The sequence below is a fragment of the Balearica regulorum genome, chromosome 1 (assembly GCF_011004875.1).
Source record: "Balearica regulorum gibbericeps isolate bBalReg1 chromosome 1, bBalReg1.pri, whole genome shotgun sequence".
Lineage (NCBI taxonomy): Eukaryota > Metazoa > Chordata > Aves > Gruiformes > Gruidae > Balearica > Balearica regulorum.
In genome coordinates this window covers 207,185,562-207,205,722 of record NC_046184.1, presented here as the reverse complement: position 1 = coordinate 207,205,722, position 20,161 = coordinate 207,185,562, and the positions used below count along the sequence as shown (strand labels likewise).

The 20,161-nt window shown below is 38.6% G+C and overlaps 1 protein-coding gene and 3 non-coding genes across 10 annotated transcripts in view; 2 read left to right on the top strand and 2 right to left on the bottom strand.

Annotated features, from left to right (window-relative positions):
- Positions 1-16,685, top strand: part of CEP295 (centrosomal protein 295) — a 45,809-nt gene extending 29,124 nt beyond the window's left edge. For 5 of the 7 annotated variants that reach the window (XM_075742394.1, XM_075742395.1, XM_075742397.1 and 2 more), the window contains 12 exons: positions 2,996-3,102; positions 4,646-4,784; positions 6,017-6,250; positions 7,610-7,764; positions 8,020-8,182; positions 10,134-10,771; positions 11,546-11,719; positions 12,834-12,951; positions 13,741-13,944; positions 14,468-14,576; positions 15,092-15,191; positions 16,333-16,685. In XM_075742394.1, the coding sequence (XP_075598509.1) occupies positions 2,996-3,102; positions 4,646-4,784; positions 6,017-6,250; positions 7,610-7,764; positions 8,020-8,182; positions 10,134-10,771; positions 11,546-11,719; positions 12,834-12,951; positions 13,741-13,944; positions 14,468-14,576; positions 15,092-15,191; positions 16,333-16,380 (2,189 nt within the window). In that variant the 3' untranslated portion in view covers positions 16,381-16,685. The remainder of the gene's footprint in view (positions 1-2,995; positions 3,103-4,645; positions 4,785-6,016; positions 6,251-7,609; positions 7,765-8,019; positions 8,183-10,133; positions 10,772-11,545; positions 11,720-12,833; positions 12,952-13,740; positions 13,945-14,467; positions 14,577-15,091; positions 15,192-16,332) is intronic. The other 2 variants (XM_075742393.1, XR_012833432.1) reach the window with 2 other exon arrangements.
- On the top strand, positions 4,308-4,391 carry LOC142600223 (small nucleolar RNA U2-19). Its single transcript, XR_012833663.1, has one exon. It is a non-coding gene; the product is annotated as a small nucleolar RNA U2-19 (small nucleolar RNA).
- Positions 16,686-18,263: 1,578 nt separating the features above from the next.
- Positions 18,264-18,393, bottom strand: LOC142600217 (small nucleolar RNA SNORA25). Its single transcript, XR_012833657.1, has one exon. It is a non-coding gene; the product is annotated as a small nucleolar RNA SNORA25 (small nucleolar RNA).
- A 1,081-nt stretch (positions 18,394-19,474) lies between these two features.
- LOC142600215 (small nucleolar RNA SNORA8) lies at positions 19,475-19,613 on the bottom strand. The gene has a single exon (XR_012833655.1). It is a non-coding gene; the product is annotated as a small nucleolar RNA SNORA8 (small nucleolar RNA).
- Between the last annotated feature and the right edge of the window lie 548 nt (positions 19,614-20,161).

Below are 20,161 nucleotides of genomic sequence, written 5' to 3'. Positions count from 1 at the left end.
GACCAGACCAAGCACTGACCCTTGGGGCACAGCACTAGATACAAATGCTAATTGTTAATATGGAATTGCAGAGTAACCATATGGATGAGACAGGCAGTTTGATGGCATAAACCTCGCTTCCTTAGGAAGTCAGCCTGAAAATAGTGACTAGATTTGATACATGTATTTCTCTCAGTTCTCCCTCATTGTGTATCAACAGCCTTGTCTCTATTCATCTTCGTCTTTAACAGTCCCCTTGAGCAGTGTTCCAGATGTAATTATCTTCATGTATTACTACCCCATACAGAGATGTTACTCCAAGCATGATTATTTTTTGTGTGATCCAAGCTAACCTAAGATTTCAATTTGGTTTTAGTAATCCTAAATATTTATCCATAATTCATTATTGTGACAGATTGCCTTATCCATCACCAATTTAGCCAAACTAGCGTGGAGTACAACTTTTTTTTTGTTTGTCTACATGGTTGGATTTGGACTAAGCTTTTTTTTTATATTGTCTTCACTGTGGGCTTGTTGTTCAGTCTTTTGTCTTCCAAATGGTACCCTAAAATAATTGCTGCTATTTTACTGCAGTTTCTGCTGGGGAAAAAAAAAAGCATTCTGGATATTACAGCCTCAATTTTTAAATACAAATTCTTTGTCACAGTGTGGTGGCTAGGAGGTTAAAACATCAAAGTCCCATGTCGATGTCAGGAAGCTGTGAGGAGCAAGAACCTTGCACTATTTTGGAGGGAGGAGAGAAGAATAAAAAAATGCTCCTTTATGAGTCACCAAATACAGTTGGGTTTTTTTAAGGCTATTAATGTAATAAAGTCATGAGATACGAGCATGTTGTATTTTTAATTAAATAAGTTGGTTTATAGCATGAAATTGCTACTGTTCATACCTTGTATTAATATCAGAAGAACAATGCAGGTTATTACAGTATAGTAATGAAACATTTGTAGCATAGCTCCCCATAGAATTTATATACGAGAGTATTAAATGCTTGAATCTCATCTCATATGTATCCTAAATTACTACCTGTCACACTGATATCCTTTAGAAAATAAAATAATTTCTTTCAGAAAAATACCTGATCTTGATGTAAAGATATCAGGAAATAGAGAATTCTTTGGTAGCTTGTTCCAGCATTTAATTTTTTATCAAATTATAAAATAAATGATCTGTTTCCACTTTCTGAATGTCTGACAGCCATTTGTAGCCACTGCTTCTTGTTATTACTTTGAGTTCAGAAATTTTTTGTACTATGCGGTTATTTTTCTCCTATGGAGACATTTAAATACCAAGAGATGATGTGATTGCAGTTTTCATGCTGATCCAAGGAATTTTCTTCAAGCCCTTGCTCATTTTCGGGATCCTCTGTCTCCTGTATTCCGCTCCAAAGAAGAGGCACTTCTGCAGCGTATCTTAGACTCAGTTACACTACTGACACATCCAACCAAGGAGCTTGTTGCTACCTTGTTCTACTCAAACCCTAAAAGTTATTTTTCCTGTGAACCTGAGGACCTTTGTCATGTGCTTGTAGAAAAGGGATCAGAAACCAGTGTTCTGTGCTCTTAGATTTATAATTTTATCAATATTGGAACCATGTTGTTAACAGACCTGGCTTTGCAGGAGGTTGAGGTACTGTGTTTCTTTACTGTTCGTCCACTCTTCAGATTATTTGCAAATTCTATTGCCAACAACTCTGGTAATGATCAAAATGTCATAAATGGGCAGGATCAAGCCTGCTAGAAGTTTCTGGAGAATTTGTGAGTGTGTGTGGGGGGGAAAGAAGCCTTCTGAGAATTTCTTTACCCTTTATTTTGAGATCAGTCAGTTAGCATTTAATGTAATAACATAGTAAATGTATTAAGAATAGGTAAACTTCTATTTTAATCCAAATAAATATATTTTAGATGTATTTCGTTTTACACCATGTACTTTCTCTTAGAAGACCACTGGATAGTAGTGGCTATAGGATTCATTTTTTTTCCACTCCCTGAAATGTTTCACAGTGTTTCATATTGATTTAGATACCTGTATGGTATGATACTTATGTACTTCACTGGTTTTGCCTCGCAGAGGAAACCTCTCCCCCTTTTTTTGGATAGTAGGAAAAATGGAACAATGGGACTCCACCTTCCAGTAAGAAATTGAGTTTTGGTTTATACAAGATACAAACTAGTGTTAGGATTCACAAAATGTTACGATCTGCCTAAGTATAGAGCCTTACAAATGCTGGGGATTTGAAGCGTCTCTGTCACTAGCAGCCCTTGTAGAAGTGGGAGAAAACTTACCTGCTTCTACTGTTTAATTTCAGTTTGATATTTAGCACTTCTTTCTTGAAAATTATTACTGGAAATAAGAATACTTATTTTAGAGTGGTTTGTTGGCAATTAATTTACAATCTTAGAACTGTCAAACTTTGAAGACGTTTGTCAGCACTGAATTCAGAAATTGCATTTTTCTGGTGCTGCTATGATGCTTTTTCTGCACCAGTACTGATCTTACTTATTTTTATGTGTAAGAGCATTATGGCAAAGATGATTCAGTTCTGTGGGGTGGTAATGCTATAGTTAAGTAATTCTGTGTTTCTGATTTGTCTGATCTCCTTAGAATGTCTGCTTTTCATTATAATCGGTCTAATGGTAGAGGTCAAAAGATTTCTCCCCCCACATCGCAATTAAATGATTGTAGTAACATTAGCGAAGCCATGTTTCATTCTGCAAAGCCAAACCATGAATTTCTAGCTCTTCCTGCATGCTCTGCAGAGAGCAGTCATGCTCGTTAAACATTTTAGGAAGGCTGGTCAAGGAGAACCACTGGTTGCCAATTAAATCAGTGGTATGGTGGAGTAGAAAGTATGTTGTAGGTGAGAAGTGGTAAGGATGAGCAAAATCAGTGCTTTACTAGAGTATTACTGCCATCTGGTGTTCAAAAAAAAAATTGCTGACTATGAACTAGAGAGTCACTTTCTATTCCTTATTGCTTCTGTTACATTTATGTTCAGCCCAGTCCCAGGATTCTCCAGTGGCTCAAGATTCACCAGTTCTTGCTGCTGAAATTGGAGAGGGAGTCACAGTGCATTCTGGACCATCATACAGACTTGATAATACGGTTAGTTGTATCAAAATAATCATATAACATCACTTTTTGTTTTGTGATGAAATCTTTTTATCTCATCCTGGGAAGCTAAGACTGGGTGAGGTATTCTAGATGCAGCAGTGTAACAAGCACCAAGGAAGGAGAGACAATTGCTGCGATGGATCTCCCGGCTATATTCCTGTTCATACAGCACAGGATGCTGTTGCCTCTCTGCTGCCAGGGCACACTGTGGGCTTATGCTCAGCCCGCTGTCTGCCAAGACTCCTGGGTCCTTTGTCCCACGGTGCTCCCCAGGCAGGCCTTGGCTGGGACTGATCCATGGGATGCTGTCTTCCCAGGTGCTAAGTTTTGCATTTGTTCTTGCTGAGTTTCATAACGTTTCTGTAGGGCCAATCTTGCGAGGTCCTTCTAGGTAACAGCCCTGCCACTTACTGTATCGGCTGTTCCTCCCAGCTTAGCATTATCTGCAGACTTGAAAAACATATGGTTTTGCCTCCCCTGGGTCATTGCCAAAGGTGTTAAAGAGAACAGGTCCTAGCAAGGAGCCCTGTCCTACTCCACTTGTTCCCCACCTCCACACAAGATGTAACTCTTAAATGGCTGTCCTCTGAGCCTGTTTATCCAGCCAGTCTTTTACCAGTCTCGTTGTCCATCCATCCAGGTTGTGACATCCAAACTAGGATACAAGAGTGTTGTGAGAGACGGTGTCAAAAGCCTTGCCAGAATCACCACCAATGATAAACCTGCTTTTCTCTCACCCAAAAGTCCCACATTTTGTTAGGAGATAAAGACAGTATTTTAAAAATGCTGTGTATAACGTGTGAATATAACATTATGTTTAAATATGTGTATGTTGAATATATTTATGGAAGGTAGTTTATAATGAAAAACGTAGGGGAAGGGTTTCTTAGATTTTTGTCTTTTATTTTCTTAGTGCACATTTTAATTCAGAGTTTGGGAAGAAGTGTTCATGTCTAATTCTTCAAAATTTGAAAGTACAAGAACCCCCATTCTCTGTTTTGTGACTTTGCAGAGCTTACCTCAAAATTAAGGAAGATAATATTTTAGGATATTTTGTATATTTTTTTGTTTAATTTTGTAGAATTAATTTTTAAGTCAGTCTCATGTATGCAAAAGGCTTAGTCTTGCAAGTACTTGTAAAAGTTTTTCATGTATTGCATATGTGTTCCTCTGAGATCTACAATTCTAGTGAAGTGGGTCTGTGATGAGAAATAGCCAAATCTGACCACCAGAAGGTAAAATAATCTTCCAGGTGTCATGATTTATATGCAATTCTGAGAGGCTTTATAATTGTGTCTGTGTGTGTCTGTGTGTGTGCGTGTGTTGGTTGAGGGGAGGGGGCACTTGGGGAGTGATGTGCAGGATGTCGGGTGTGAGTGGTGTGTACTGAGCAATGATGAATCTGTACTTGCCTGACTGTGCAAAAACATGAAGGCTTCTACACTTGAACTGAGCTCAGAATAAAATGTGTGATTTTAAAGCTTTGATTATGGATATCCGAATACATGGTAATAGGTATGTTATTTCATCCTAGGAAGTACTTTCTAAAGCAATATCCACAAACTTAGGTTCAGAGGCTTTCATGCGAGGAATACCCTGTGACTTATCTTCCACAATTTCCACTGGAAGCTTTTTGACTAGTGAAACATTGGATGTGAGCCCTGTTGAGACTGGTAAGTATTTGGGGTTTGTTGTTGTTGTTGTAAAAGGAAAAATTGTGTATTCTCTTTATTTTATAGCAAAATGGGTCTAACTCAGTGGACATAAGTTCTTCTAAAATAGACTAATGTAGAACTTCACTTAAGAATGATTAATATGTCTTATAGAGTGGAGTGTAACTAGAATGTTTCATTATGTGGTCATGGTTGGTTTTTTTACTTTTATAATGATTTAACCTTATAACACATCAGCTTTGGCAAAGGATGCTTTGAGTTTTATTAAGCAGCGGTAACACTAGCAATTTTCAAGTGGCAAAAGTTAAGAAAACACTGGTCCCCAAATGATACACTGAGTTTTCTAATCAATATCTATCATAAGTTACAGAGCTATGATTGTTGTCTTGCTGTTAAGAGAATTGTTCCAATATCTGTTTGTCACCACAGTAATTCTTAATAACTTCTTTGTGAAAATGTTATTTGAATGCCACATTGACTTTTAATAGTTTTCTGGGAAATATGTGTTCATATCCTTTTTTTGCTTGCAGTCTGCTGCTTGATCTTAGGTTAGCTTTTTATAAAATTAAAAATAATTGTTTTATAATAGATATATAGTTGCTCCTCTATATCACTTGTGACCATGGGAAGTGAGTTTGAATGTGATTAGATAGTGGCCTGTGGATTTATTTACTTTAAGGTTTAATAAAGTCTAGCTGTGTCTTTACTGTACTTAACAATGATCTTTTCTGATAGCTTTGTGCAATTCTGTAAGCACATAGGCAAAGAGGAGTTGGTGTTCTAACTAGGAACACGATTGTGGTTTCCTTGATTCCCTCAGATTTCTTGTGTTGGTATTCATTAATAAAACTACTGCCCGATGTCATAAAGATACTCAAGATCGCATTAAAGGATTGACATATTTATATGTAATAGGAAGTCAAAATATACCAGCATTGATTCCTTTCTAATTTTATTGTTTCAATATTTCCTAAATCTACACAATCTAAGAGCACTAAACTGTACTGACTACTACCTAATTAGATATTATCAATTTGAAATTGTGGAAATATGTGACTTGAACTTGTGGAAATTTGTAGTAAGGTTTATGGGAGCGTTGACAGGAGACAATTAAAGAAAGAAAATCCCAGAGCTGTTCATGAATATTTCAGGATATTAAGCAGTGTCTTTTCAGATGACTTCATGTAAGTGGTTTATATGCAAAACTCTGAACATTTAGCTTCCTATTTCAGGATTGTCTTCTGATAGTACGGAAGATCGAGTTTTGAGAGAAACAGCAAGCCGCCCTTGGAACTCCTTGCTGCCTTTTACCTTGCAGCAGAGGCAAGAGAATTTGTCTGGAGCATCTGAAACTCAGTTGCCTGAAGGAGAGATGTACCTATATAGAAGAAGTCAGATAGAGCAGATCTTGGGGAAATGTGCTGGAGACCTGAACACTTACTTGGAGGGCAATACATGTTTCCAAGGTATTTGCCATTTTAAAGCATTTTTGTGCTGCGTTTGCATCATACAGAATGAGGAGGAGTTTACTCAATGTTATGTGTTAGCTTGTATTATTCATATTCAGCTTACATTTTAAAGTCAGTAAGGATTCTACATTCAAGAACTTTCATGCTTTGATGCTTTGAAGTTCTTCGTGCTTTGCTTTATGTATATGTCCACATAGCATGGGGTAGTGCAAAAAAAAAAAAAAGGTCCAATAGGTATTTATCTGATCATCATCTAGTTCTGTGCAGCTTCCTGCTACCATGGCCAGGCTGTTTGTTATCTGTGTCAATTTTATTGCTTGTTGATACACAATTCCTGCTTCAGGAAGGTAGAGACAATAACATATAATACTTTATTATCCGCATAGGGTCATACATTTGATGAAACGCTGATTAAGAGACTGGTGAGAGTTCTGTGCTCTCTAGAAAAGTGTAGTGATTCATGAAAATAAGAACATCTTTATTAGCTATCATGAAGATAACGCTATTATCTTAATTTGAACTGCTTCCTCCTGAAATGTTTGAAAACCTAGAATCATAGAATTACAGATTCATCTGGAGCAGGAAGGACTTCTAGTTATGTGGCCCAAATTCTCCTTCCTGCTTGCAGCAGAGCCAACTCAGACTGGGTTGCTTTTAAGGCCTTGTCCAGGCAAGTTCTGACTGTCTCCAAGGACAGAGATTCCACATTCCCTGGGCAACACTTCTACAACTTTCTTCTTTTCTTCTTTTTTTTTTTAATTGTATCTATCCAGAATTTCCTGTGTTTCATCTTGCGTCCATTATCTCTTTTTCTTTCACTGAGTGCATTCAAGAAGACTGACTGCGTCTTCTCTATACGTTCTCTTAGGGTGCAGTAGACAGCAGATGCTTTTGTGCCCCGTCCCCACACCCCCAAGCCTTTTCTTAAGATTGAACAAACTCAGGTTTTCAGCTTCTCTTTGGCCATCGTGTGCTTCATCCTTCCTTTAATCATCCTTGTGGCTCTGCACCGGACTTGCTCCACTGTGTTTTGTACTGGGAAGGCCACACTTCTGATGCGGTCTCTAATGTGCTGAGCAGAGAGCTTATGAACTTCAGCTTTTCATTTTAAAAATAATTGCATCAGTGTAGCACTTCCTTGCTGGTTTTTATACCTGCAGTGTATCAGAATGAAAGAATTGGATGTTGTAAACATTTATGTATTTAGTTTACAAGCTCGTATTTGTATACCTGCAGAATTCTATAGGCTTTATTTACTGCATATAGAAGCAAGGTGTGATATGTCCATTGGTTTTTTGAGGGGGGTTGGTTTGGAGTTTTTGTTTGTTTGTTTCTAAAATACCTCTTTTCTTATAGCTCTAGCAGCTGAACTTGATTTTCCTGAAATGGAGAGACATTTTCCAAACTTCCATCACCAGCTCTTTCAGCCTTTAGAACCAAGTCTGGACTCTGGTACTTCATCATCCTGTTCTCAATACGGAATTTCACAAGACAGTAGAGAATTTAGCAAGGTACTACTAAAAAAACTCTGATGGGGGAAGTACTTTGGCTTAAGATTTCTGTAAGATTTAAATGTGTAATCCCTGTACTGTTTTCTTTTGAGAAGAAATACAATAATATTTTTTTATATACTTAGAACTGGAAGTGGTTTTGCTGGTGATGGCAGATATGTGATCCAAAAATCAAGTATTATCTTTAACTTTTTATCCTTGATATTTCTGAGAAAATGAATCTTGAGTCAAGATTTTTTTTTTTCCTGCTACTAGACTTCAAAATTTTCAACAAAAAGTCAAGACACGTCTAGATTTCTACAAGTGGGAACCTCCAGTTTGAATATACAAAGAAGCATTCTGCCTTCTAGGCTTGAAACAAACGGGCTGAACACCATTACATCAGAAGAAGAGTCTGTTAAAGAAAACCTTACTCTGGGTATGTACAGTATAGGCAGATCAATGCTTGCAAAGTCAACCTATTGCCAATATGTAAATACCAGCCTTTAAGGTGGGTTTGCTGTGTGGAAACTGGGAAGGAACTCTTCACTTCTCTAATAGCCCCACTTTGAAATGCCTTAACTCTGCTGCTGCTCTCTCACACAGTCTTCACCACCACCTTTAATGAGTAGAACTCCTGAATTTTTTGAAGTTCTTTATTTCCTCAGCAGCGATGACTTGAATACAAAAGCAGTCCTGCATGTGCAAGTCCCTGTAATGGAGATTATGTTACTTTTGCAGTAATTATGATGTTAGTGAAGAAATATCAACTCTGGCTGAAACTGTCAGTTTAAGTACTTTTCCAAATATTTGTTCATGCATATCCATCATTTTGTACATTTGAGGAAATTAAGGAAGTTCCATAAATTGATTAAAATATTTGGAGATATATGTGTTAGAATCTCTCTGATCTTACTCATTTATTTTTTTTTTATACATTGTGTCCTTCAAGAAACCATTTTCCCTTTTCCGCTGTCAAGTCACACTGATAGTCATTATGTACTACACGCTGTGATTTTTGGTCTGATTATAGAATTGCTTTATCTATCTACAAAATAAAGGGGGAGGGAAGACAGAGGAAGAAATGAACTTTTAGATTACAATGGAGTAATTTAGTAGACTAAAAGTTTCTGATTCTACAGCAGCATGAAGTTACTTGCAGCTCATAGCAGGAAAAGTATTTTTTTTAATGCTTTGCAGTTGAATTCAGATTAACTTGATATTGAATGTATTCTAAAGAAAAGGACCAATCTGAAATTCCAAATGCAGCCAGTAGTAATCTAAATATTTCTGAAGCTCTTACTTACCAAGAATCAGGCATTTCAGCATTTTAAGGTGCTCCAGCAGAAAGCTGAACAGGAAACTCAGCATGATATTTTAAGTAATATGTGTATTTATAATGTAAATGTCCCTGGTCAGATATCTTTGTTACTTGCATATATATACACACACATCTCATTTTTTGAAACACACACTATTTATGTTTTAAGCTGAAAGCAACTTATTCTGTGTCTGTTTATACTTCTCTTTCTCTTTAGCTGGCAGATACTGGTACAAAAAAAAAAAAGTAATAAAAAATATGCCAGAAGAGGCTTACACTTTGAGACTACCTGTGGTCACAGCAAATAGGATTTTGGGAACTCCCTTCTAACTTCAAAACATTCTAAGTTGTTTATAGAAACAATCTTTGTGCTTTAAATGTAACTGCAGTATCTCCCCATCTCTTAAGTGTTCTTATGATCCCAAATCAATTGTTCTTGTGCTTTTAAAGGGGCCGAAATTCAGTACTGCTGAAATGCCTCCCCAGTAATTAAGATGCTGATAGCCGATCTTGCTCTTTTCCCAACCTCTTCTGGAGGAAAAATATCTTGATTTGTATGTGTAGATCCTAAGGGAAAGATAGTTTAGGGGGAATTACTATAACTTGTAGAGACAGCAGTCATTGTTCCAATTTGGATGTTTTCTTCTACTTTAAAGAGCTTCTGCCCAAGTGATGGTGTGTTGGATTGTTTTCTTCCTCTCGTAGAGTCTTTGTTGGAGGCCCAAAAGGGACTCAAAGGACTTTGATTTACAGAGTATAAATTGTAAAAGCCATTGGCTGTCAATGTGGTTGTGTCAGCACCATCACAAATTCTGTCCCTAAACATATTCTAGAAGCAACAAAAACTGTTGTTTCTTGAAGTTTTGTGTACAGTGAAGGAATCATTTTATGTAATGTTAATAGTATTACGTTTGAAGAAACTTGACTTTTTTTAAACAAAATGTTTCTTGTATTGACTAGACCTCTTATTATCCATAAAGAGACCTTTCAGTAAAATGTAGAGATTTTTTTAAATTTGAAATTCTCTTGTATGAGCTAGAATTTTGACTCTTGGTAATTTTTGAAACAGGATCTGAAGAATCTTTTCACCCACTGCAATTAGAATCTACTCTGAGCAATCACTGTCAGAATGCTGATCAGCCAGCAGACCGTAATGCTATATTACAGAGATCTTTTGAACAAACCCCTGGACTTAAGAAATGGGGCAATGAGAACTGTAATTCATCTGCCAGAGAATACGAAGAACTGGCAAGAAATATGGAACACATTAATCTCCAGTCTTCGATGGAAGATCTGCGAAATGAAAGTCTGAATCCACTGAAAGAGCAAAAATCATGTTGTCAGCTAAATACCACGCCAGTTACAGTGGATGAAACTTTCCCTCAACAGTTAAAAGAGACTGTGTCTTCTGAAAAATTGCCTGTGGAGGCATTTGAGAAGAAGTACGTGAAGCTTCCTGAAAAATCAGTTCATGTACATGAAGCAAGTAAAGCTGTGGAACTGGATTCTCAGTGCAATTCAAGTATTAAGGAGCCAGATCGAGGCTTTCCAGAAGTAAAAAAATCTTCAAGGCTTCCCAGAGAAACCAGCTTGGAAGACTTAAACATCCATTTACAGGCTGTCGTACAACAGAATGGTTCTTTCCTGGAAAGACATGAAAAGCATTCTAATTCTGTGCCCAGAAGCTCATGTTGTGTTCCAGTCTGGGTGAGTAAAACAGATTTCCAGAAGCAGTAATTTGTGCAGGCTTTTCTTGGGTGTTTTTGTTGTTGCACCAAGTTATTTTAGACCTTTAATATCTGAAAACTTAGCAAATGTTGATTTTTACAGTTCTACTTTGATTTGTGTGTTTCCTGGACTTCTGCCCTACTACTTCTTTCAGATCATAGCACTGAAATAATTAGCAGTAGTTCAAATGAGCTGGAGTTCCCATGATTGCTGGAGGAGCTATGGTATCTCTATTGCATCTCCCTCTCTTAGCATCAGTTGGTATAGCAGATGCATCTGTATAATGTGGCACCAGTACTTAACTGAGCAGCCCCTGTCTCCATTTAGTCCTGAAGGAGGTAAATAATTTAACCAAAGCATAAGCAAACTTAGGGAAATAGATTTGATGTAGCTTTAAAAAAAAAAAAAAGTTTGCCCTAGAACTAAGTAATTTAAACTTAGGAGGAGAGGTGGTATTCCTGTTGTTGGTTGGTTGCTTTGAGTTATTTGTTTGGGTTTTTAAACACTGGTAGATGAACCACTTTGCATTGGACTTAGGTTCCAGGGTTTGCATACACCAGTACCTCAGGCAAAGTGCTCTTTCTGTATTTCATTTATTGCTTGAGGGCAGATATTCCTCCTTCTACTTGTTGAATGAGCTGCCTCTTTCTGTCAAGGTAACAGCTGTTGCTATTGCTGGAAATAGTGATTTTTTTTATTATTATTATTTTGTGGTTTTTTTACACTGATGTCTTGTATAATTTTTTTTTCTAGGAGACTGAGTCAGGGCATGGTATTATGGAGGAACCTGAACTCACTCTGATAAGCTCAAATGACATTAGTATCGCAGAATCAGACATTGAACATACTAACCAAGAGAAAATTAAGGAGGATAAAATCAGTAACCCAGCATGTGTGGATCAGTCTGAATTTACTGTTTTTACTGAGGTGAGTCTTTATTATCTAATGTAATTCTGATTTTAACTTAGTCTTAATCGTAATGAGGAGAGGCCCCACCGTGGCTGTTAATCCACTGTTGCAAAAGGAGAGGATGTTAGGGTTATCTGTGCTTAGCAAGTGTTTGGATCATCTTAGTTTGATGTTAGGTTTTCTGGACAGATCTGATAGAACTTAAAGACTTGGGCTATTCCTTAACATCACTACCTTGTTATATCAGTGTAGGTAGAGTTTGGGAGGACTAATGTTGCTGAGAAACGGAACCATCTTGCTGGTGACTGCAAGACTAAATTGTATCCCATTAAGGTGAAGATTCGGATGAGGGGAGAAGGTGGGACAAAACAGAAGTTACAAACTAAACGGGGAAAAAAAATCCCGTATGTAGTGGATGGAGCTACCCCAGACCCACACAGTAGTTCTTAGTTTATGGGGAAAATATGACCAGCTTGCCATTCTGCCATACTTAACTTGCCTGTGGCATGCTTTTTGCTGTTTCTTTATATAAAGCAAAGGCCGTAAAATGTAGAGGGACTGGTTTGTAATGAGAGAATAGTTTGGGTGCTGAAGCAATAATGCAGAACCAAGTACTGTGTGTCTGATAGATGAATAGATTAGGTGAAATCACGTTTCAGTTGCAGGAAGCATCTAGAGAAGATCCTAGAAGTGCCGAAGGATGGGTCTTTCTAAAGCAGTTGAAGTGTGGGTAAGGTGGAGGTTGGCAGCAGGGGTTGCCTTCAGCTGGGAACTGGGAAGGAGTCCCAGCAGTGAGAGGGTGATGGGGGAACCAGAGAGAGCAGGAGGAAAGAAACACACATTCTCAGTGGAGATGAAATTATGCAGCCATGTATTAAGAGCAAGCAGTTGAAGTCTGGTGGGCAAAGGGTCTTTAATGATTTTTTTTTTTAAGTGTTTTTAGAAAGTAGCTTTTTAATACTTACTGTCAAGACCCATTTCTGATGTTTTTCTTACATCTGCCGTAAAGGCAAGAGAGTATGTCTGTCTCTTTTATTTGCACCAGGTCTGTGCTAGTGGTACTGTACTACCCCTTCGCTCACAGTTGTGTTATGTTTTCAGCATTTCCAATCACTGATTCCTTTTGAAACAGGAGAGAGAATTTTTACCGCTAGCTCCAGCTGCAGATGACTCGGTGTTCGTAAGGCCCAACAGTTCTTCCAAAGCCCAGAGTCCCAATGACAGTCACTTTCCATCACATCAGACTGCAGGTAATGATGTGTAACTTCAATATACTGAAGTTGAGAAAGAGATCTTTTATTAATGATTTTAATACTACAAATATACACCTCTCCTTTGGAAAACAGCTTCTTTTACTTAAGCAAGTGCATCGCGCTGTTCAGGCTTGGTTTGTAGTACGTTTGACCCTGGTTTATTGTGTCTTATTGACAAGGAGGTATTGACCCGTCTCTTCCTATGCCAGGCTGTCTTTGATGAAAGTTCGTAATATCTACAAATACACTGGATTTTTTTGTTTTGGAACTACTTAATTTGAAAAATTCTGTGGTGTTTTGTAGTTTGTTGTCATATAGTTTATGCACCTTCACTTGTTTTTTATTTGTTAGACCCCAAGCTCCATAGTCAAAGAATGTTTGGGGGTTTTTTTCTGTTATGAGTGTGGAACATCAGTAAAATATTGAAAATTTTTTTTGTCCAAGATGAACAGCAGTAACATGAAAGAAGGAACTGACAGAACTGAATCGCGTTAGGAACTTCTCAGGTCTTTGATATGTTTTGAGGCATCGAGATGCTTTTGGTGCAGTATTTATCACAGTATTTGTCTTGGCAGACCTGCTTACAGTTATTAAATTTTATAGGTCTGAATTGCTGCTTGTTTTTCAAGATTATTCATCACTCTCAATGTCATTCTCCTACTGCAATTTACAAAAGTAGTCAAGCTCTGCATTTGAGGAGAAGTACATAGAAATTCAAGACTTATTAGAGGTGATATTGCTCTTTGGTAAAAGTGAGAAATGTTCAGACTTTTCAGTGTTTTTCAGTGATGCTGCTAGAGTTTGCAGCTACACCAGGAAGTTTGCAAGAATCTTTTTTAAAAAGAAAGAAGAATTTCATCCAGAAATCTCTGAAAAGAGTAGAAGAGATAAAAAACAAGGAGAGAGAAAACGAAAAGCCAGAAGCCAGCCAGTTCCAAAGAGAGAAGTCTGAGAAGTTAAGCAGGCAAAAGGAGTCTTTCCTTAACACTGGTAGGGTTGTAGCATTAGGTATCCTTTTTTTTGCTTTTATACTGAAGAAGAGATTTCACATTTGTTGCATCTTTGCTATTGCAAACTGGGATATTCTTTAACTTGTTTTCTCAGGGATATGGGGAGCTTTTTTTCCCCACCATCTGGTTACCTCTTGTAAAGACCCTTATGAGCCCTCTTCGTATTTTCTACCCACACCTCTGTAGTTGTAAGGTGCCTCTGCAAATTATATTTATTAAAAAACAATAAATACAAAGCTGTATTAAGTCAAACTGATGCATCTCTAATGCCTGTTAATGGGGAGTTGGCTGTTGAGAAGCATGGCTGGGTTAAAGTACTGGCAGCAGCCTCATGAATGAGACTATGAAGACGTATTTTCAACACATCATGTCATCTCCATTGTGTCCATTCTGCTAAACTGTTTCTTGTTTTGTAGTGTAAAAATCTTTGAAGTATCTCATACTTTTGAGATAAATCTCTAGTCCAGTTAAGATATGTTTGCTTTTTTTTTTTTTTTAAAAAGAAAAGAAAGGTGCAGTTACCAATCAGTTGAAAAAAGTAGGAGAAGTGAAAGTGTCTTCTCCAGAGGACAGGAAGTCTGGAGAAACTGAAATGCACCGACGTACTTCAAGGTATTGTATGAACATGCATGGGAGAAGTCTGGAGTAAAAAAACAGAAGCAGCTCCTCTGTGTCTTGTGAAAGCTACTGGTTGGTCAGAGCAGTTTGTGATCTCCTAGTTGGAACTCAGGGGAATGGAATGCTGCTTAGCACCAAAATGGTGGGGGAAGAGGAGCCCGGTGTGTTTGGTACAGGTGCCTTGGGGAAATCCCTGGGCAGAGCTGGCAGCCTGCTCAGTTTGTAGTGCCAAGGTTCCTGTGCCAGTTAATGTGTAAAATTAGATGGAACTTGAAACAAAGTTCAGAATTTTACTTGGGCACTTACTTATTAATGCAAATACAACTCCTGAATGGGTGTGTTAGAGGCAGCCGAAGAGGAATTTGAAGTGATGCTAGACTACTGATTGGTGAACTGAGTCAATTTCCTGTTTTAATTTCTAACAATTGAGATAGATAGACAGTATAAACCTTTATTTCTGCTATGCTACTTCCCTTCCTGACGATACAAATTTTTTTCCGTTTTGACAGACTTTATAATCAACTTGCAGAAGTAAAAATCAGAAAGGAAGAAAAAACAAGGCAAGAAACATATGCTAAGAACAGAGAAAAGGCTAAAGAGTTTCAGAAGGTAATAGCCTACTACCCTATCTTCTTACCTGGTTAGCTCTCATGACTTCACTGAGCTTCTAATCAGACCAATTGAGACAGAGTTCTGTGGTGTGTTTCAGTTGCACTCAAAGACCATCAAACCAGTCTGGATTTTAAGTAAGTGATGCTATTGGTGTATGACACTTCAGGCTTTCCTTGTCAACACCATGACTGTGCTGGCTACTGTGAAGTAACTCCTGGGGCTGAATTTTCTTTTAAGGGCATCTGCCTCAGGCTGAATTTTTCTGGTGACTTGAGCTTAAGAAAAAAGGCTGTTAGGGACTCCAGCTGCTAGAAAGTATACTTGGCAAAAAAACAACAGGTTTTTATTAGCCCAAACTTGACTGAATTTTCATTAAAAGGCAGTCTCTCCTTTTTCCTGGCCTTGTTAGCTACTTGAGGGTAGCTTAAGATTCTGCCTAGCTGAGCACACCTGAAATTAAGGTTGCAAGAATCCGGTCTAGGTTTGCCTGCAGTTGCTCTGGAATAGGAGGCTGAACATGAGGACTCAAATTGTTAATTCTCCTTCTCCCCTTGCTGAGCCTCAGACAGCTGAATGAGGGTCGATTTAGATTAGATGTTAGAAAGAAATTCTTTGCTGTGAGGGTGGTGAGGCACTGGAACAGGTTGCCCAGAAATGTTGTGGATGCCCCATCCCTGGAAGTGTTCAAGGCCAGGCTGGATGGGGCTTTGGGCAACGTGGTCTAGTGGAGGGTGTCCCTGCCCATGGCGGGGGGGTTGGAACTAGATGGGCTTTGAGGTCCCTTCCAACCCAAACCACTCTGTGATTCTATGAAGGAAGGAAAATGCAGGATTTGGGCCTGTCAGGATGATCAAGCCCTTAACACTTGACCACCTCAGCTGTTTTGTGGTGGAATAAATTGCTGCTCTTTTTATATAGTTTTACAAATTCTGTAATTAACAGAAAATAAGAGAAATAAGCATACTTTCCCCCTGAGATGTGTGGGCTTTTTGGAGCAGTAGCAGGAACTGAACCATTGCTCAGACTTGCACTGCCATTACTGATGCTGAGGTTATACATTAGTATCATCTGCCTCATTACACTGTTTTTACTATAGTCATCAGCGCTACACTACTGTAGTCTCATGGTTTATTTATAGAAAATGATGGAAAAACTACGAGCCAAGAGGACTTGCAAAGCACCATGACTGGCAGAAGACTTTGACCAACAAGGAACAGTATTGCACTGGTACAATCTAAGAGACCACTGACTAATGAAGTCTGTGTTAAATTAATTGTGGAGTCATTGGGAATCCTCAGCTTTATGGTGTAGGAAAACTGTAAGTAAACCACTAATCTGCTTCTGTAGTGATCTCAGTAAAACATGAACTACTTTAAATGTGGTTTGTCTCAAGACATTGGGAAAAGCCTTTCTTAATGTGCACTAGATCACACTAACTTTTGTAATATACATATGATGTAAAACATTTTCAAATAAAGTTTTTAAGAAGACTTGAATCCACAGGATGCGAGACATTAATTTCTTCTGTGAAGCTGAAATTTTTATCTCTTCTTTGTATTATATCATTTAAGATTAGGAAGTGTGGGTTGCTGCAGTCAAGAGGTACATTGTTAAAGCATGCAAAGATAGGAACAGAATAAAAACCTTATACTCTTAGTACTTCTAGTTCCATTTCAGAGCTTAGAGCAGAAGTTATTAAAGTTGAATTTGGTTATCAGCAGGTGGAACAGCAAGGCCATTTCATTAAATCTGGTTCTGTGTAAAATACAGCAGAGAAAAGCCTTAGCATATTTCTGATGAGCAATTAACTATACTTTAGGCTATTGTTTTCACCGATTTATTTTTCAGTCCATAGTGGAGTTATGTACTGCAGTAACTAAAGCAATTTGTTACCCCCTGCTTAAGAGAATAAGCCACAACCAGCTTGTCATTGCACGGTGCTAAGTGAGGTGGAGGCTTTCTGCAACGCAGAGCAGAGGTACACTATGTATAGTCACTCTTCACTCTAGTGGTTCTGCAAGGGCTGCATTAATATTCTTGTGCCTTTCTCCTGATAGGACCAGAAGCAAAGCAACAGGAAATAACCCCAGGCTGCAGCTTTCAGCCATCAGTTTTATTTAAATGCTGTGACATTCTGTACAGAAGAAATAACTCTCCAGAGCTTTAGTCCAGTTGAGGTCAGTTACAGGCTCTGTCAGCTGTTTTCCCTGTTCCAGTCAAATTACAACTTGATAGACTCAGCTTTAGTTAACTCTTCTGCAACACCCAGTCCAAGCTTTGCCACCACACCCTCCAGGAGGCCCAAACCAGCAACTCACAGCTGAAGGTTAAGGGCAAAAGCTCCGTGTGCTTCTGCACTAGTTCAGTTCTCAAAGCAGTCAGGGAAGTTAGGATGTTTAATTCTAATTCTAAATTAGTGCAATAAACACTCAAATAAGGTTCTTTATTTGGAAGAGCTGTGCAGTTCTTTGCAGCAGACTTGCAGCAACATCACCAGGACCTGAGAGAGTAAAAGCATCTATTAGCACTTGAACTCCAAAGAAAAGCCATTTAAACTCTATTGTCCTCCTCACACTTGGCATAATATGGCTTCCTCTAGTCTGAAGCAACTGAATTTCATGACATGGTGCCTGGTATAAAAGCAGTAGGGCAGGGAACATGCACATACACCCCTTACTAAAGTGTTCAGGGGCAAAAGCATGATTTCCTATGCCAGCTCCCCAACTATAATCCTTTTGTTTCCTGTAACTACTCAAGAGTGCCCACAGCATTCCCACCCTGCCCTTCCTTCCTCCCTCACCTAGTTCTGCCAGCATTATCCACTCTAGGGCTTCCATGCAGCTCTAGGAATGGATCATATTGCCAAGGGAAACAGGAAGCAGCAATTACGTTACAAGGCTGGTCATGCCATGACTGTATCAACCTTTCCTTCTCCAACTTCACATGCTGCAAAAGTCAACTGGTTTCAGAATGAACCTGAGCAGCCTCTTCCCTACATTAGCATCTCAAAAGACCTCAGGGCAGTAGAAAAACATCCTTTTTCACACCAAAAGGCCTCACTACATAAGGTGTATCTCCTCATAAATAGACCATAGCACACACCAAGTGTCCACGGCATCCTGCAGAGGATTTCAATATGTGGTCACCGCGTTAAGAGCTGCTGGTTTTTCAGCCGTGCAAACCCTCTTTGAAGTGACCTTGAATTTCTTTTTAGTACCAGCAATTTTGGTAAGCATTCTTACCTTCAGAGTTGCTTTGGTTGCACACAGGTGGTGTTTCTCACCCCTCTGACATGCAGTGACTGGGTAGCAGACACTATGGGTTAAAGAGATTTGGTTACTATCAGTAAAGAGTTACAACAAAATGAAGTTGGCTGTAAATTACAGGGAGCAGCCTTTTGTCTCTCCCCTTTTTGCTGCTGTGTGCACTAACACCATCCTTTCAACAGCAGCTTCTGGAGTCCAAGTTACAAAGGTTCTAACTGGAACTTTTGTTCCTCTGAAGCTTAAGTGTTGTAGGTGCCCAAGGATCCAGCCACATTCCTACACCTCAGCAGGAACCTCCTCTTTTATCTCAACAGCAGGAGAAGGGAACACTGTCTCTGATCTACACTGAAGCTTTATTCCCAGCAGACTTGGTGCCACACTATGTGACAATGCAAGAGTCTGATGGACTTGCTTTACGGTCATGTCCACAGCTCACCAGAAATGGCAACATCCTAGCAGCCTTGGTAATGACCAGTTACTCTCACTACCACCAACTTAATACTGATTTAAGTTGCCCATCCTTTCTCATTAAAGACCAATCAATCAATCATGCCAATACACAAGCCTAAAATCTGTTAAAAGCTCCAAGTACAGAACAATTCCTCACAACGAGAAGCAATTTAATTCAGAAACTAGTACTACAAGTTGCTGCACAACTGTGACATCCATTACCACTGCCTGGTAATTTCTGCTACTAGACAAGTTTATAGACTTTTCTAGAACAGCGCACTTAAGTTTCAGTGTTTTAGAGTTATGTCAAGTTAATACACGAACTTCTGTGAAATTGCACAAAACCTTCTGAACTGCCAAGTAACTCAGTGCTTACCTGTCAAACATGTTTTCTTCCACAGCTGCTCCTTTTAATACAGCAAAATTCACATTGTTCTGTATCCTAAAGCACCTGTTAAAAAACCACAAAACACCTGAATGCACTTGTCCAGTTCCAGAGGCCAGCATTCAGTTCTCACACTGGAACATGAAAGCAAATACACTCAAATCTCTGCAGAGGACAAAGACTGTATCAGCAAAAATACCAGGTTTAACAGACACAGCAGAATGAAAACCAACGATGCCAAGTGCTGAACTCCTGTAGCACTGTTTTTTGAACATCCCATCAGGAGAATGCTGCTGGGTGCAGATACCATACAGTGCAACAGCTGCAGTAGTTTTTCATCCGCAACTGCTCATTTTACCATTTGAACTTTTTCTATGCACCAGTTAGTGTCTACTGATAAGCTAAATTGCTGTACTGTTCATTTCACAAAACTGCACTGCAACCAAGGGAAAAGAGACTCCATGAAGTTCACCTAATAGGAGCAGCAGCTTCAGAGTTAAATTTTTATAAATCCTTCATGGTAGGAATATATACTTCCAGAATATTTTGCTTGTTTTACTTTAAACTCTGCATTCTATAGAACAGAAGTCACGAGTTTTACTGGTGTATCAGTAAACTAGCTGAGCTGCTCAGAAATTAACTCTTTAAAACCCAAAGATAGAACCTAAATATTGCTCCTCAGTGTGAAACTACCAAGCATCTATTTGACACAGAACAAAAATGCAGCATGTTTATGAAGTTACTTCAAGTTTAGACAGACACTGTAGTGCTGGCTTGTATAAACTATAGCCACCAAAACAAGAAATAAACAGATTCACAGATTGGTAGGGGTTGGAAAGGACCTCTGGAGATCATCTAGTCCAACC